At 40.5% G+C, this 15,113-nt stretch overlaps 1 protein-coding gene across 1 annotated transcript in view; it reads right to left on the reverse strand.

The window, feature by feature from the left end:
* Window positions 1-15,113, reverse strand: part of abcf1 (ATP-binding cassette, sub-family F (GCN20), member 1) — a 100,398-nt gene that overhangs the window by 77,347 nt on the left and 7,938 nt on the right. The window contains exons 2-8 of the mRNA XM_034160527.1: window positions 14,821-14,867; window positions 14,622-14,699; window positions 8,904-9,021; window positions 8,783-8,817; window positions 5,326-5,415; window positions 3,392-3,442; window positions 3,073-3,159 (exon numbers count right to left, since the gene is read on the reverse strand). Of these exons, the coding sequence (XP_034016418.1) occupies window positions 3,073-3,159; window positions 3,392-3,442; window positions 5,326-5,415; window positions 8,783-8,817; window positions 8,904-9,021; window positions 14,622-14,699; window positions 14,821-14,867 (506 nt within the window). The remainder of the gene's footprint in view (window positions 1-3,072; window positions 3,160-3,391; window positions 3,443-5,325; window positions 5,416-8,782; window positions 8,818-8,903; window positions 9,022-14,621; window positions 14,700-14,820; window positions 14,868-15,113) is intronic.

The following is a 15,113-nucleotide window of genomic DNA, read 5'->3' on the forward strand; positions in this document are numbered from 1 at the left end:
CGGCAATTACATTTTGATCATGGATCAAATACCAAGGGGTGCTATATAAAGGGATACTTTTCTTAACTGGCTTGGAGGAGAGCAGAGAAAGAAAACTACACGGTATTTTCTGGACTATACAGGCATGATCATTTTCCATGGATCCGTAGATTTCCGGGTTAACTGACTTGGAGGACAGCAGGTAAACTCAGCTGTATTCAGCCAATCAAGTGATGGCAGACAATCAATCAACTCAATCAACTTTTTTTTTTATATAGCGCCAAATCACAACAAACAGTTGCCCCAAGGCGCTTTATATTGTAAGGCAAGGCCATACAATAATTATGAAAACCCCAACGGTCAAAACGACCCCCTGTGAGCAAGCACTTGGCTACAGTGGGAAGGAAAAACTCCCTTTTAACAGGAAGAAACCTCCAGCAGAACCAGGCTCAGGGAGGGGCAGTCTTCTGCTGAGACTGGTTGGGGCTGAGGGAAAGAACCAGGAAAAAGACATGCTGTGGAGGGGGGCAGAGATCGATCACTAATGATTAAATGCAGAGTGATGCATACAGAGCAAAAAGAGAAAGAAACAGTGCATCATGGGAACCCCCCCACAGTCTACGTCTAAAGCAGCATAACCAAGGGATGGTCCAGGGTCACCTGATCCAGCCCTAACTATAAGCCTTAGCGAAAAGGAAAGTTTTAAGCCTAATCTTAAAAGTAGAGAGGGTATCTGTCTCCCTGATCTGAATTGGGAGCTGGTTCCACAGGAGAGGAGCCTGAAAGCTGAAGGCTCTGCCTCCCATTCTACTCTTACAAACCCTAGGAACTACAAGTAAGCCTGCAGTCTGAGAGCGAAGTGCTCTAATGGGGTAATATGGTACTACGAGGTCCCTAAGATAAGATGGGACCTGATTATTCAAAACCTTATAAGTAAGAAGAAGAATTTTAAATTCTATTCTAGAATTAACAGGAAGCCAATGAAGAGAGGCCAACACGGGTGAGATATGCTCTCTCCTGCTAGTCCCCGTCAGTACTCTAGCTGCAGCATTTTGAATTAACTGAAGGCTTTTTAGGGAACTTTTAGGACAACTTGATAATAATGAATTACAATAGTCCAGCCTAGAGGAAATAAATGCATGAATTAGTTTTTCAGCATCACTCTGAGGCAAGACCTTTCTGATTTTAGAGATATTGCGTAAATGCAAAAAGGCAGACCTACATATTTGTTTAATATGCGCTTTGAATGACATATCCTGATCAAAAATGACTCCAAGATTTCTCACAGTATTACTAGAGGTCAGGGAAATGCCATCCAGAGTAGAGATCTGGTTAGACACCATGCTTCTAAGATTTGTGGGGCCAAGTACAATAACTTCAGTTTTATCTGAGTTTAAAAGCAGGAAATTAGAGGTCATCCATGTCTTTATGTCTGTAAGACAATCCTGCAGTTTAGCTAATTGGTGTGTGTCCTCTGGCTTCATGGATAGATAAAGCTGGGTATCATCTGCGTAACAATGAAAATTTAAGCAATACCGTCTAATAATACTGCCTAAGGGAAGCATGTATAAAGTGAATAAAATTGGTCCTAGCACAGAACCTTGTGGAACTCCATAATCAACTTTAGTCTGTGAAGAAGATTCCCCATTTACATGAACAAACTGTAATCTATTAGACAAATATGATTCAAACCACCGCAGCGCAGTGCCTTTAATACCTATGACATGCTCTAATCTCTGTAATAAAATTTTATGGTCAACAGTATCAAAAGCAGCACTGAGGTCCAACAGAACAAGCACAGAGATAAGTCCACTGTCCGAAGCCATAAGAAGATCATTTGTAACCTTCACTAATGCTGTTTCTGTACTATAATGAATTCTAAAACCTGACTGAAACTCTTCAAATAGACCATTCCTCTGCAGGTGATCAGTTAGCTGTTTTACAACTACCCTCTCAAGAATCTTTGAGAGAAAAGGAAGGTTGGAGATTGGCCTATAATTAGCTAAGATAGCTGGGTCAAGTGATGGCTTTTTAAGTAATGGTTTAATTACTGCCACCTTAAAAGCCTGTGGTACATAGCCAACTAACAAAGATAGATTGATCATATTTAAGATTGAAGCATTAAATAATGGTAGGACTTCCTTGAGCAGCCTGGCAGGAATGGGGTCTAATAAACATGTTGATGGTTTGGATGAAGTAACTAATGAAAATAACTCAGACAGAACAATCGGAGAGAAAGAGTCTAACCAAATACCGGCATCACTGAAAGCAGCCAAAGATAACGATACATCTTTGGGATGGTTATGAGTAATTTTTTCTCTAATAGTCAAAATTTTGTTAGCAAAGAAAGTCATGAAGTCATTACTAGTTAAAGTTAATGGAATACTCAGCTCAATAGAGCTCTGACTCTTTGTCAGCCTGGCTACAGTGCTGAAAAGAAACCTGGGGTTGTTCTTATTTTCTTCAATTAGTGATGAGTAAAAAGATGTCCTAGCTTTACGGAGGGCTTTTTTATAGAGCAACAAACTCTTTTTCCAGGCTAAGTGAAGATCTTCTAAATTAGTGAGACGCCATTTCCTCTCCAACTTACGGGTTATCTGCTTTAAGCTACGAGTTTGTGAGTTATACCACGGAGTCAGACACTTCTGATTTAAAGCTCTCTTTTTCAGAGGAGCTACAGCATCCAAAGTTGTCTTCAATGAGAATGTAAAACTATTGACGAGATACTCTAACTCCCTTACAGAGTTTAGGTAGCTACTCTGCTCTGTGTTGGTATATGACATTACAGAACATAAAGAAGGAATCATATCCTTAAACCTAGTTACAGCGCTTTCTGAAAGACTTCTAGTGTAATGAAACTTATTCCCCACTGCAGGGTAGTCCATCAGGGTAAATGAAAACAACAGACTTAACTAACAAGGCAGGAGTAATGAGAACTGAAAACTGTAAGGTACAGGTGATTCCAGGAGCGGGGGGTAGACACCTCCCACCATAAATTATCAAAAATTCCAAACAAGCCAAGCTGAATTTTAGGGAAATGAGCATGATTCATTACATGTTTTTGTTTGTAGAAATGATTAAAGCTGTGCCTACCTTTGTCTGTTTGGCTTCTACTTTCTTGGCCGGTTTTGAACATTTCTCCTCATCGTTCTCCATTCTAGCTTCTTCGTCACACGTAGCCTGGAAGTTTTGTCCATGCGGATTAACACAATCAAACTCTGGTTACCAATATGAAGGGATTTCAGGTTCAACAGGTTCAAGTCAAGATGTCAAACAGAGACGGATAAGACAAGCAGAAAAATTAATGCACCAGCATGTTCATGTTTACTGTGTGGACAAATGAGAGAATGTGAGGAAACTGGATAAAATATCAAGGACAAATGTGACAACAGAAATAAGGGGGTGCACCCACCTGTACTTTGCTGAACTTAGCTTTAGCATTTTTCTTGCACTTCTCAGCCTCCTGAATGAAAGACACACCAGACATGAACACAGACACCAAAAAATTAAAAGAATGCAAAATTCCCCCAAAGCACAGAATGAAGATCAGCAACTCTAAATCTGAGGCCATGGTTCTCAGCAGGAAACCAACTGATTGCCTACTCCAGGTAGGGAGTGAGGTCTTGGGAGGTGTTTCAGGCACGTCCAGGTGGGAGGAGACCCCAGGAAGACCCAGGGCTAGGTGGAGAGATTATACCTCCACACTGGCCTAGTAATGCCTCGGGATCCCCAGCTAGAGATGGTTAATGTGGCCCGGGAAAGGGAAGTTTGGGGTCCCTTGCTGGAGCTGTTGCCCTGTGACCCGGTTCCAGATAAGCAGTTGAAGATGAGTGAAAAAGTAAGCGTTTATTTCAATGTTGTACCAGTTAAATATTGTACTGTGGACTAGATGAAGTCCTATATAGACCCGTTGGTGCCAGTGTTTATCTTCGGATTCTACAGAGTCAAGTGGATGAGAGTCTACGACTCTCCCTGGATGGGATGCCAATCAGACGCTGGTTACTTCCCCAGATGAGGTCGGTACTCATTTGCAGCTGGGTGGACTGAGAGTTGGGGGGATTTCATGCTTTGTAGATTGACTGTATATGCTTCTAGTTAAGTGTATATGCATGCTGCAGAACTTGTGATAGTGTTTGATGTGTAAGGGTTTAGTAGTAGATGAAGTTTTTTCTTTTAAAGTTAGACATGTCCTTTGGATGAACCAGAGTCCTCTGAAGGGCTACAGAGAGAGGATAACAGAGAGGAGGAGTACAGCAACCTAGTGAGGGACTACAGCGTGGCTTCGTAGTTAAAGAGTGCGGGTACTAGACTGGCCTGCCTGCAGTCCAGACCTGTCACCCACTGAAAATGTGTGAAGCATTATGAAGCGCAAAAGACGACAACGGAGACCCCGGACTGGTGAACAACTGAAGTCGTACATCGAGCAAGAATGGGAAAGAATTCCACCTACAAAGCTTCAAAATTAGTGTCCCCAGTTCCCAAACACTTAGAGTGTTGTTACAAGGAAAGGTGATGTAACACAGTGGTAAACATACCACTGTCCCAGCTGTTTTGAAACATGTTGCAGGCATCCATTTCAAAATGAGCAAATATTTGCACAAAAACAACAAAGTTTATCAGTTTGAACATTAAATATTTTGTCTTTGTGGTGTATTCAATTGAATATAGTTTGAAGAGGATTTGCAAATCATTGTATTTTGCTTTTATTTACATTTTACACAACGTCCCAATGGCATTGGAATTGGGGTTGTATATTATGTGCTTACACTGAACTTACTAAATAAAATCACACATGCTTTTAATATATAGATGATTTACGGCCCTCTGCTGGAATGGCGTGTGAGACCATTGCTCAGTGTTATCGCTAATATCCGTAGTTTCTCCAAAAATATTAGGCTTCTACACTTAACTAAACTACAAAAACACAATAAATCAATAACACTAACACTGTTAAACTAACATGAATCACAATTACAACATTTAAAACCCCAAACTCCCATGGTACAATGCAGCACAACGTCTATTGTTCACTCCTGTTAGCAAATATCCCTAATTACTCAAAAATATTAGTCCCATCAACTTTCCATTTTCGCAGCATTTTGTCCTTGACCCAAAATATATCAGTGGCAAATGTCAGCTCTCCCCAGTTTGTCTGTGATCAAAGGCATACATACGCACACACACAGAGGTTAATTGGCTATTATAATATAGATAGTAGATGGTTCATCAAATATCAAAATAAGTAGTACCAAAATTTTCCATTGAATGATTAATCTTACTTGTACTAAATGTCATTATTTAAGCTACAGTAGCAACCTTTCATGACACCACTACAGTGAGTTGTACCTTTTTCAATAGTTTGTTGTCTTCCTCCAAATCGCTGCTTTTATCATCTTCACTTTGGTCCTGGATGAGAGCGGCAAAGATGTTTCCACCCTGCAGAACAACACACACACACACACACACATACACTTTAAACCACCTTGCTTTAACATGAGACACTTTAATAGTCCAATTTTAACATAGATGGAAATTGTAAATGGAATTCATTTACATAGTATTTTTCCATCTTATGCAGCAAGCGCTTTACAATGCCTCGCAATCATCCTCTCACTCATCCAGTTGATAGAACTACTGTTATTGCCGGACTATTGAACGCCACAGCCAGCAATCTCATCATCTCATCTTCAACCGCTTTTCCGGGTTCGGGTCGCAGGAGCAACAGCTCCAGCAGGGGACCCCAGACTTCCCTTTCCCGGGCCATATCGACTACCTCTGACTGGGGGATCCAGAGGCGTTCCCAGGTCAGTGTGGAGATATAATCTCTCCACCTAGTCCTGGGTCTTCCCCGGGGTCTCCTCCAAGATGGACGTGCCTGGAACACCTCCCTATGGAGGCGCCCAGGAGGCATCCTTACCAGATGCCCGAACCACCTCAGCTGGCTCCTTTCAACAAGAAGGAGCAGCGACTCCACTCCGAGCTCCCCATGGATAACTAAACTTCTCACCCTATCTCTAAGGGAGACACCAGCCATCCTCCTGAGGAAGCCCGTTGCGGCCGCTTGTACCTGCGATCTAGTTCTTCCAGTCATGACCCAACCCTCATGACCATAGGTGAGAGTAGGAACAAAGACTGACGAGTAGATCGAGAGCTTTGCCTTATGGCTCAGCTCCCTTGCCATCACAACAATACGGTAGATCGAATGCAATACCACCCCTGCTGCACCGATTCTCCGGCCAATCTCACGCTCCATCGTCCCCTCACTTGAACTCCTTCACTTGGGGCAAGGCCGCATTCCCTACCCGGAGTAGACAATCCATCGTTTCCCGCTGAGAACCATGGCCTCAGATTTAGAGGTGATGATCCTCATCCCAGCTACTTCACACTCGGCTGCGAACCAATCCAGTGAGTGTTGGAGGTCACCAGCCGATGAAGCCAACAGGACCACATCATCTGCAAAAAGCAGTGATGAGACCCAGAGCCCACCAAACCGGAAACCCTCCTCCCCCCGACTACGCCTTGATATCCTGTCACATGATTGTCACAAACAGGACTGGTGACAAGGCGCAGCCCTGGCGGAGGCCAACCCCCACTGGAAACGAGTCCGACTTACTGCCTGACTTACCTGAACACAGCTCTCGCTTTGTGAGTACAGAGATTGGCTTGACTGGCCGTGAGAAGAGACCCATACTCCCGCAGCACCTACCACAGTATCTCCCGGGGTACCTGAACATATGCCTTCTCCAAGTCCACAAAACACATGTAGCCTGGGTGGGCATACACCCAGGCACCCTCCAGGATCCTTGTGAGAGTAAAGAGCTGGTTGGCTGTTCCACGACCAGGACCACCGTCGTGTTCGTGGGAGTAAGCCACAGCCACCAATTTTAAAAAGAAAAACTAAAGAATTATACATATATAGGCCGCACTTGTCTATAAGCCGCAGGTGTCCATGTTGAAACATGGCATATTTACACAGAAAGATGTTATACAGAATGTTTTTTTAAACTTTTAATTAAATACATACCGGTAACATACACAAACACGTACCGTAAATACTTTTTTCAGAAGGTGGAACACGCAATTATTGACGAGCACGACATCAAGCGCATGCACAGTGTTACACAACATCTCTGCAAAACTGAGTACTTTTAAAATTATTTTATTTTGTTTTCTTTGTGGCTCATGGGATAATTTCATTGCATGCAGACAGAATCGTCTGATGCCTGTGGTAACTGAGACGATAATGAATGAGGCGCTGCCGCGTGCATGATTTTATTTAGTAAGCTCAATTTAAGTACATAATATAATTGTAAATATGTTAAACATACATGGATGACACAAGAAAGTGAAAACAGTTATTTCCATTGTGGTCCATTTAAAAATCAAATGAAAAAAAAAAACAGAAGTAATAATAAAGTAAAATAATAATTATTATTATTAGAAATTAATGATGATATTAATAGTGTGTATATGATAACAAGAACCTAAACAATTTATAAATATATTATGACAGTAAATTATCATTAAAAAAAAATTGTGTGTTTAACGGAATAAAAGGGTTGAGTTCTTCTTCTAAAAACAGTTGAGGCTCAACAAAAATATAAACGCAACACTTTTATTTTTGCTCCCATTTTGTATGAGATGAACTCAAAGATCTAAAACTTTTTCCACATACACAATATCACCATTTCCCTCAAATATTGTTCACAAACCAGTCTAAATCTGTGATAGTGAGCACTTCTTTGCTGAGATAATCCATCCCACCTCACAGGTGTGCCATAGCAAGATGCTGATTAGACACCATGATTAGTGCACAGGTGTGCCTTAGACTGCCCACAATAAAAGGCCACTCTGAAAGGTGCAGTTTTATCACACAGCACAATGCCACAGATGTCGCAAGATTTGAGGGAGCGTGCAATTGGCATGCTGACAGCAGGAATGTCAACCAGAGCTGTTGGTCGTGTATTGAATGTTCATTTCTCTACCATAAGCTGTCTCCAAAGGTGTTTCAGAGAATTTGGCAGTACATCCAACCAGCCTCACAACTGCAGACCACGTGTAACCACACCAGCCTAGGACCTCCACATCCAGCATGTTCACCTCCAAGATCGTCTGAGACCAGCCACTCGGACAGCTGCTGAAACAATCGGTGTGCATAACCAAAGAATTTCTGCACAAACTGTCAGAAACCTTCTCAGGGAAGCTCATCTGCATGCTCGTCGTCCTCATTGGGGTCTCGACCTGACTCCAGTTTGTCGTTGCAACTTTGCACAGCCATTGAAGAGGAGTGGACCAACATTCCACAGGCCACAATTGACAACCTGATCAACTCTATGCGAAGGAGATGTGTTGCACTGCATGAGGCAAATGGTGGTCACACCAGATACTGACTGGTATCCCCCCGCCCAATAAAACAAAACTGCACCTTTCAGAGTGGCCTTTTATTGTGGGCAGTCTAAGGCACACCTGTGAGGTGGGATGGATTATCTCAGCAAAGGAGAAGTGCTCACTATCACAGATTTAGATTGGTTTGTGAACAATATTTGAGGGAAATGGTGATATTGTGTATGTGGAAAAAGTTTTAGATCTTTGAGTTCATCTCATACAAAATGGGAGCAAAACCAAAAGTGTTGCGTTTATATTTTTGTTGAGTATAAAAACATTCTGGAATTGCACACCATTCCAACTCATTATAGACACATTGCATAATTTATTACCACCCTTGAAAAATGTCAGCTACCTATTTTATAAACACTACTCAATCTAGAGTCAGTGGATCCCCACGGGCAACATACTACTTTACCTTATTCTTCTTACTTCCTTTGTTGGGAACACTGCCTGTGGAAAAACAAATTTCATTTGAAGAGGACTTCAGAAATTCAATAATAAACTCAGATGTTTATTCAGAGCGACAAACAGCTGACCCGAGTCATCTTCCTCGTCGCTTGCTTGCACAGACAGGTTTTTCAGCCTCAACATCACATCATCATCTCCTTCATCAGCACTTTTTCCTTTCCGCCGGTCTTTCTTCTTTTTCTGAGGCTGAAAAGAAGAGTTTCAAATGGAGGTTTGATAGAAATGAGTTCTTAAAAGCTGGCAGAGGTTGTTGCTTTGACAAACTCTCTTTGTTTACATTTTAATAACAGTGCAGTTAGTGGAGCAGAATTGTTCACATGGTTATGCAAGCATCAGATTTCGTATGAATGTTCTACATAAATCAGTGTTTGAGAAAAAGTGCTGGCCACTTGAAAATCCAATATGAGGCAAGGTAGGGGTCAATGAAGATGCTCAATTCATATTGAAAGCTATACCACATTATGTGTTTCATCACAAAGATTCCAAAAAGGTTTAGTTTGGGCTATCTATGACTGAATGTTATGGAGTTATGGGGTAAAAACAGCAAGAATGGTAAGAAAGGTCAGTTTCACTTTGTACAGGGGTCAAAAGTTAAAGTTCCTCCAATTTTTGTTAAATGTGATGCAAATTATTGGTTGAGTTAATAGGGTTTTAAAAAGGAATAGTTTGCACCATGGGTCATGGTTAATTGTCACGTTACAGGGTAACATATGTCACATGTCATAGAATCCAATGTACGTCAACATTGAGATTTACTCTGCAAACCAAGCATTCAACAGTCAAAACTATTCCATTTATTAATCCTTTTATTTCAACCAATAATTTGCACCACTTCTTAGTTCTAGTTAATTCTGTCCATTAGTTCCTGGTATTATTGAACAAGTAATATAATTATTCTATTGACGCAGAGTAGGAGATATAGCTAAGGTTTAGACACAAATAAATCAAGGACTTATTCTCAGCGTCTTGTGACAGTTTCACCTTGCTTTAGAAACATGTTTTTCTAGGAAATGACATTTCTACCTTTACAAAAATGTATTACCGTGTGTTAGTATGAAGGACAAAAACAAACTGACAAAATACAAGGTTATTTCTTTAACATCCAACTTTAAATGATAATGCTAAATATCAATGTCACACAAAATTGATGAAAAAAAGTGCTATTTTTGGAGTAAATTTCGTGCATAATTCTGGAATCTCTGGAATTTTTCCATGAAATTTTCAGTAGCTGTTAAAGAGTCTATAGGCAACTCACAGATAAATCTGGATGGTGCTAAATAAAATAATGGCTTGTTCATGACAAATGCAATGCAAATCAGCAGTTAGGCTTCATTATTTTTGAAGTAGGCCTTATGGGAGTTCGGGGTTTGGTTTTGTAATTATTATTATTGTTGTAGTACATGTTAGTTTAGCAGTGTTTTTCGCATTATAAATTTGTTGTGTTTTTATTAAGGGTGTAACGATACATGTATTTGTATTAAACAGTTTCGGTACAGGACATTTGGTTCGGTATAGGACTATGCACGAGTGAGTTCACGTTGAGTGTGTTTACATTCAGTATTGCCAACTTGGCGAATTTCTCACTAAATCTGGTAACTTTCCAAACCCTCTTGACGACTTATTTTCTCAAAGGCGTCTTGTGACAAATCTAGCTACTTTTCCTGTCGTTACTGGAGACTTTTTTTATGTTTGGCGACTGAAAGTGAAAATCTCTGTTGTCACCGAGCAGCAGCCGGTCTCCCCCTCCACTCACCGCAGCAGCCTGTAAAGCGCTGAGCGGAGGGATATCTACAATCCTCCTCACTTGACTTGCTCAGCCTACTGACCTCGTTTGCTGCACTGTGATTAGTCCCCAGATGTTGAGAAGCCCTGGTCTTGAGAAGTTATTTTAATAAGTGATGGTCAATTTTAATGGCAAAATAAATAAACAAACAAACCTAGAATCAAGTTTATTTGAGGTTCTAAATATTTTTGCAGGTGATTTTCCTCACTTTTTTGCCTCTCCCATAATATTTTTGTTTTCAAAACTTTAATGTTTGTTAATATATATTTTTAAATAAACAAACGGGTAATATAAAGAGATGGAAAATAAAATAAACTGTACAAAAGTAAAGGGATTCTTTAACATTATTCTCTTAAAAAAAAAATCCTTATAGAGTGTGACAGTTTTGGACAAGTTAATTTGTCTGGCAAAAAAATATGAAGGTTGAATAAAACTGAACAGGGCTTCATGCTGGAACCGTTGTGCTGTGCTTTACTTGTGGAAAGGTTTTGTTAAAAGCTGTTTACTAGGAATTTATTTTTTATAATATTTCATACATTTGTTGTTTATTTGAGAACATTTTTATTGAACTTATTACCAGGCAGCACTTTGCAATTATTTTATTTTCCTGTTTGTATCATTTTAAAATAAATCGTTGGTTTAAACAACAAGCAAATTTAGGTTTTGCATTTTGTTCCCATACTGTACTGAAAATGAAACGAACCATGACCTCAAAACCGAGGTACGTACCGAACCGTGATTTTTGTGTATTGTTACACCCCTAGTTTTTATGGTTCAAGTAATGTAGTTAGTTTTGTGAAAAGTTATGTTGTGATCATGAGTGAAACGTGCCTTGCGTTTGATGTCTTCTGCCACCATCTGTGTTGTTGTGTGTGAAAAGTAAATAATTTTTTGCAAAATTTAATGAAGTCTTCCATGGCCTAATATGTATCTGTGTTGAAAATTTTGTTGAAATCCATCAGTAGTTTTGCCATAATCCTTCAAAGCCTATATAAAGTGAAACTTGATCCAGAATCTGGATCACCTCCAATATTTAATGGAGTCTTCCATGGTTTAATATCTCTCCATGGTGAAAATTTCACCAAGCCAGCCGAGACACATAGTCCCCCTAGACCCAGCGTGTCCTGGGTCTTCCCCGGGGCCTCCTCCCGATGGAACGTGCCTGGATCACCTCTCTAGTGAGGCGTCCAGGGGGCATCCGGAAAAGATGCCCGAGCCACCTCAACTGGCTCCTTTCGACGTGAAGGAGCAGTGGCTCGAGTCTGAGCTCTTCCCGAGTGACCGAGCTTGGGAGGAGCAATTATTTAATAATAAATTACAGAAAGTCCTAAAAATTTCCTGAGATTAATGAAACCCGGCGCGTCTGAGACTGACACCCTACAGCCAAACTGATCAAAGGGAATAATGTGATTATTAACCCTCTGGGGTCCGAGGGCATTTTTTGGACAGATCACTCGCCTGGCATAAATGTTTTATTATTAACAGCTCTCCCTGCATCCCACAATCAGGTTTTATGTCTCTTTTTTTCAGGACAACCTGTGCTTTCATATATACTCAACAAAAATATAAATGCAACACTTTTGGTTTTGCTCCCATTTTGTATGAGATGAACTCAAAGATCTAAAACTTTTTCCACATACACAATATCACCATTTCCCTCAACTATTGTTCACAAACCAGTCGAAATCTGTGATAGTGAGCACTTCTCCTTTGCTTAGATAATCCATCCCACCTCACAGGTGTGCCATATCAAGATGCTGATTAGACACCATGATTAGTGCACAGGTGTGCCTTAGACTGCCCACAATAAAAGGCCACTCTGAAAGGTGCAGTTTTGTTTTATTGGGGGGATACCAGTCAGTATCTGGTGTGACCACCATTTGCCTCATGCAGTGCAACACATCTCCTTCACATCATCCGTGAAGAGAACACCTCTCCAACATGCCAAACGCCAGCGAATGTGAGCATTTGCCCACTCAAGTCGGTTACGACGACGAACTGGAGTCAGGTCGAGACCCCGATGAGGACGACGAGCATGCAGATGAGCTTCCCTGAGACGGTTTCTGACAGTTTGTGCAGAAATTCTTTGGTTATGCAAACCGATTGTTTCAGCAGCTGTCCGAGTGGCTGGTCTCAGACGATCTTGGAGGTGAACATGCTGGATGTGGAGGTCCTGGGCTGGTATGGTTACACGTGGTCTGCGGTTGTGAGGCTGGTTGGATGTACTGCCAAATTCTCTGAAACGCCTTTGGAGACGGCTTATGGTAGAGAAATGAACATTCAATACACGAGCAACAGCTCTGGTTGACATTCCTGCTGTCAGCATGCCAATTGCACGCTCCCTCAAATCTTGCAACATCTGTGGCATTGTGCTGTGTGATAAAACTGCACCTTTCAGAGTGGCCTTTTATTGTGGGCAGTCTAAGGCACACCAATCATGGTGTCTAATCAGCATCTTGGTATGGCACACCTGTGAGGTGGGATGGATTATCTCAGCAAAGGAGAAGTGCTCACTATCACAGATTTAGACTGGTTTGTGAACAATATTTGAGAGAAATGGTGATATTGTATATGTGGAAAAAGTTTTAGATCTTTGAGTTCATCTCATACAAAATGGGAGCAAAACCAAAAGTGTTGCGTTTATATTTTTGTTGAGTGTATATATATATATATATTTTGTGTGTGTGTGTGTTTTATAAGTGTAATAAAGGTTTACAATCAAAAATAGGCAAGGAAAAAATAAAGCGAAAAATAAATTTTCCACACATGTTTTCAAAGCACACAGCAAACTATAATAAAACAACTGTTTTGACACTTTATAAAGGTAATTTGAGGTCTTGTGTGAAAGTATGTACAACAAAAAGGTTCAAACAATAAACACAAATGCACATTTTGAACAATATATACAAACTGGTCTATGCATTTTGTTGTCCATTGATATGGTAAACAGTGCTTTACCCAGAGAAAGCAACAGAGTTATCCAGCAACATTCACATGCAAACTAGTGGAGCAATCCTGATAGTTACACACTTTGTTTGAGCACGTGAGATTGTCATCAGAGGCTCTCCGTCTGCTCACTTTCGCTATGCGTAATGGCGCAGGGCACACCGAGTATGTACTAATAGTATGTACTCATTGGAGCACCCAGGGGGCTATTCAAACGGGCCAACTAGTAACACATTACTCCTGAAAATAATCTTTGGCTTTTCACGTGAGGTAAATCTGCCCTACAATTGGATTTTTGGAAAACCATGTGACAGGGAACCAATTCCGATTGAGCATTGCGCACGTCATCACACAGCTTCTATGAGGCGTACAAAGATGGCTGATGGCTGGCTCGAAAGTCTGCGTAGTTAACTTTTCAGCAAAAAAAAAGTAAGTTTCTATCTCATATCATTCAAAAGTTATTTATAATTTAGTAAAGCTTGGTCTTAGCCGCCGTATACAATGGCGTCAACCCCAGAGGGTTAACCATCAGATGGCAAAATAAAACCATTTAAATCACATGCAAACCATTATGCCACCACCTCCCCGAAGGAGACAATGGCGTCTCTTTTTTTGTAAAGTAGATACCCAATTATTATTAATAACTGAGTATCCAGGATATTATAAAAGTTAAGGATAATGAGGTACATCAGAGATTAATTTAATTGGTAAATTAAGGAGGTAAAGGTAACCAGGAAGTGTATCATGAAACATCCCAATGCTGACCTATCAGTTAATAATAGTATCCAGGACATTATAAAAGATATGCAATATCCCCTTATGTTCTTTTATTTTTACTTTCATGTATGCAGCTATTTCGGGATTTTTGTACAGTTCCTGTTTTGTTTGTATTTGATTCATACATAAATTCAAAAAAGGAGATGGCAGCTATGACATCAGGAGACAGAATGGAAAGACCGAGATGGTTTTACTGGATAACCGTGTCTGTTTAGTTCATTTCTGCTGTTTTAATCTCAGCATTATCACCTTGACGTTGTGTACCAAGAAATCAGATTACCTGCTTCCCTCCTTGTGGGTTCACGCCCACCTCAGCCTCCTTCTGAGCTTTGCTGTCTGTGGAAAGCTCCTCAAAGAACTAGAGGACAAAAATCCAGTGAGACTCAAACTACCAGTTACACATGAAACAAAATTATCTGGATATGAATTAATGCATGAATGAGTGAAAAATAAATAAATGGAGGACTGTTTGCACTTACACTCTTTTTGCCCTTTTTATCAGCCTTGCCCTTTTTCACAGCCTTTTCTGTTGGAGGAAATGGAGCATTAGTTTAGAAAAGCATGAGAGCCTGTGCTGGTAGGTCAAGATGAAGAGTACAGAAACAGGTTTTTGGTTGTTGCAAATCTGTACAACACACAGAATTTAGTGAAAAGAAAAAACTAATATAGGAGTCACATCACTCTTAAAAATAAATGAATAAACAAATAACCTGAGAGGGGCGACCTGGTCGACGGCAGAGGGCAGATAAATGTGGGGTGATATGATCAGTGT

This window comes from Thalassophryne amazonica, chromosome 20 (assembly GCF_902500255.1).
Source record: "Thalassophryne amazonica chromosome 20, fThaAma1.1, whole genome shotgun sequence".
Taxonomy (NCBI): Eukaryota; Metazoa; Chordata; class Actinopteri; order Batrachoidiformes; family Batrachoididae; genus Thalassophryne; species Thalassophryne amazonica.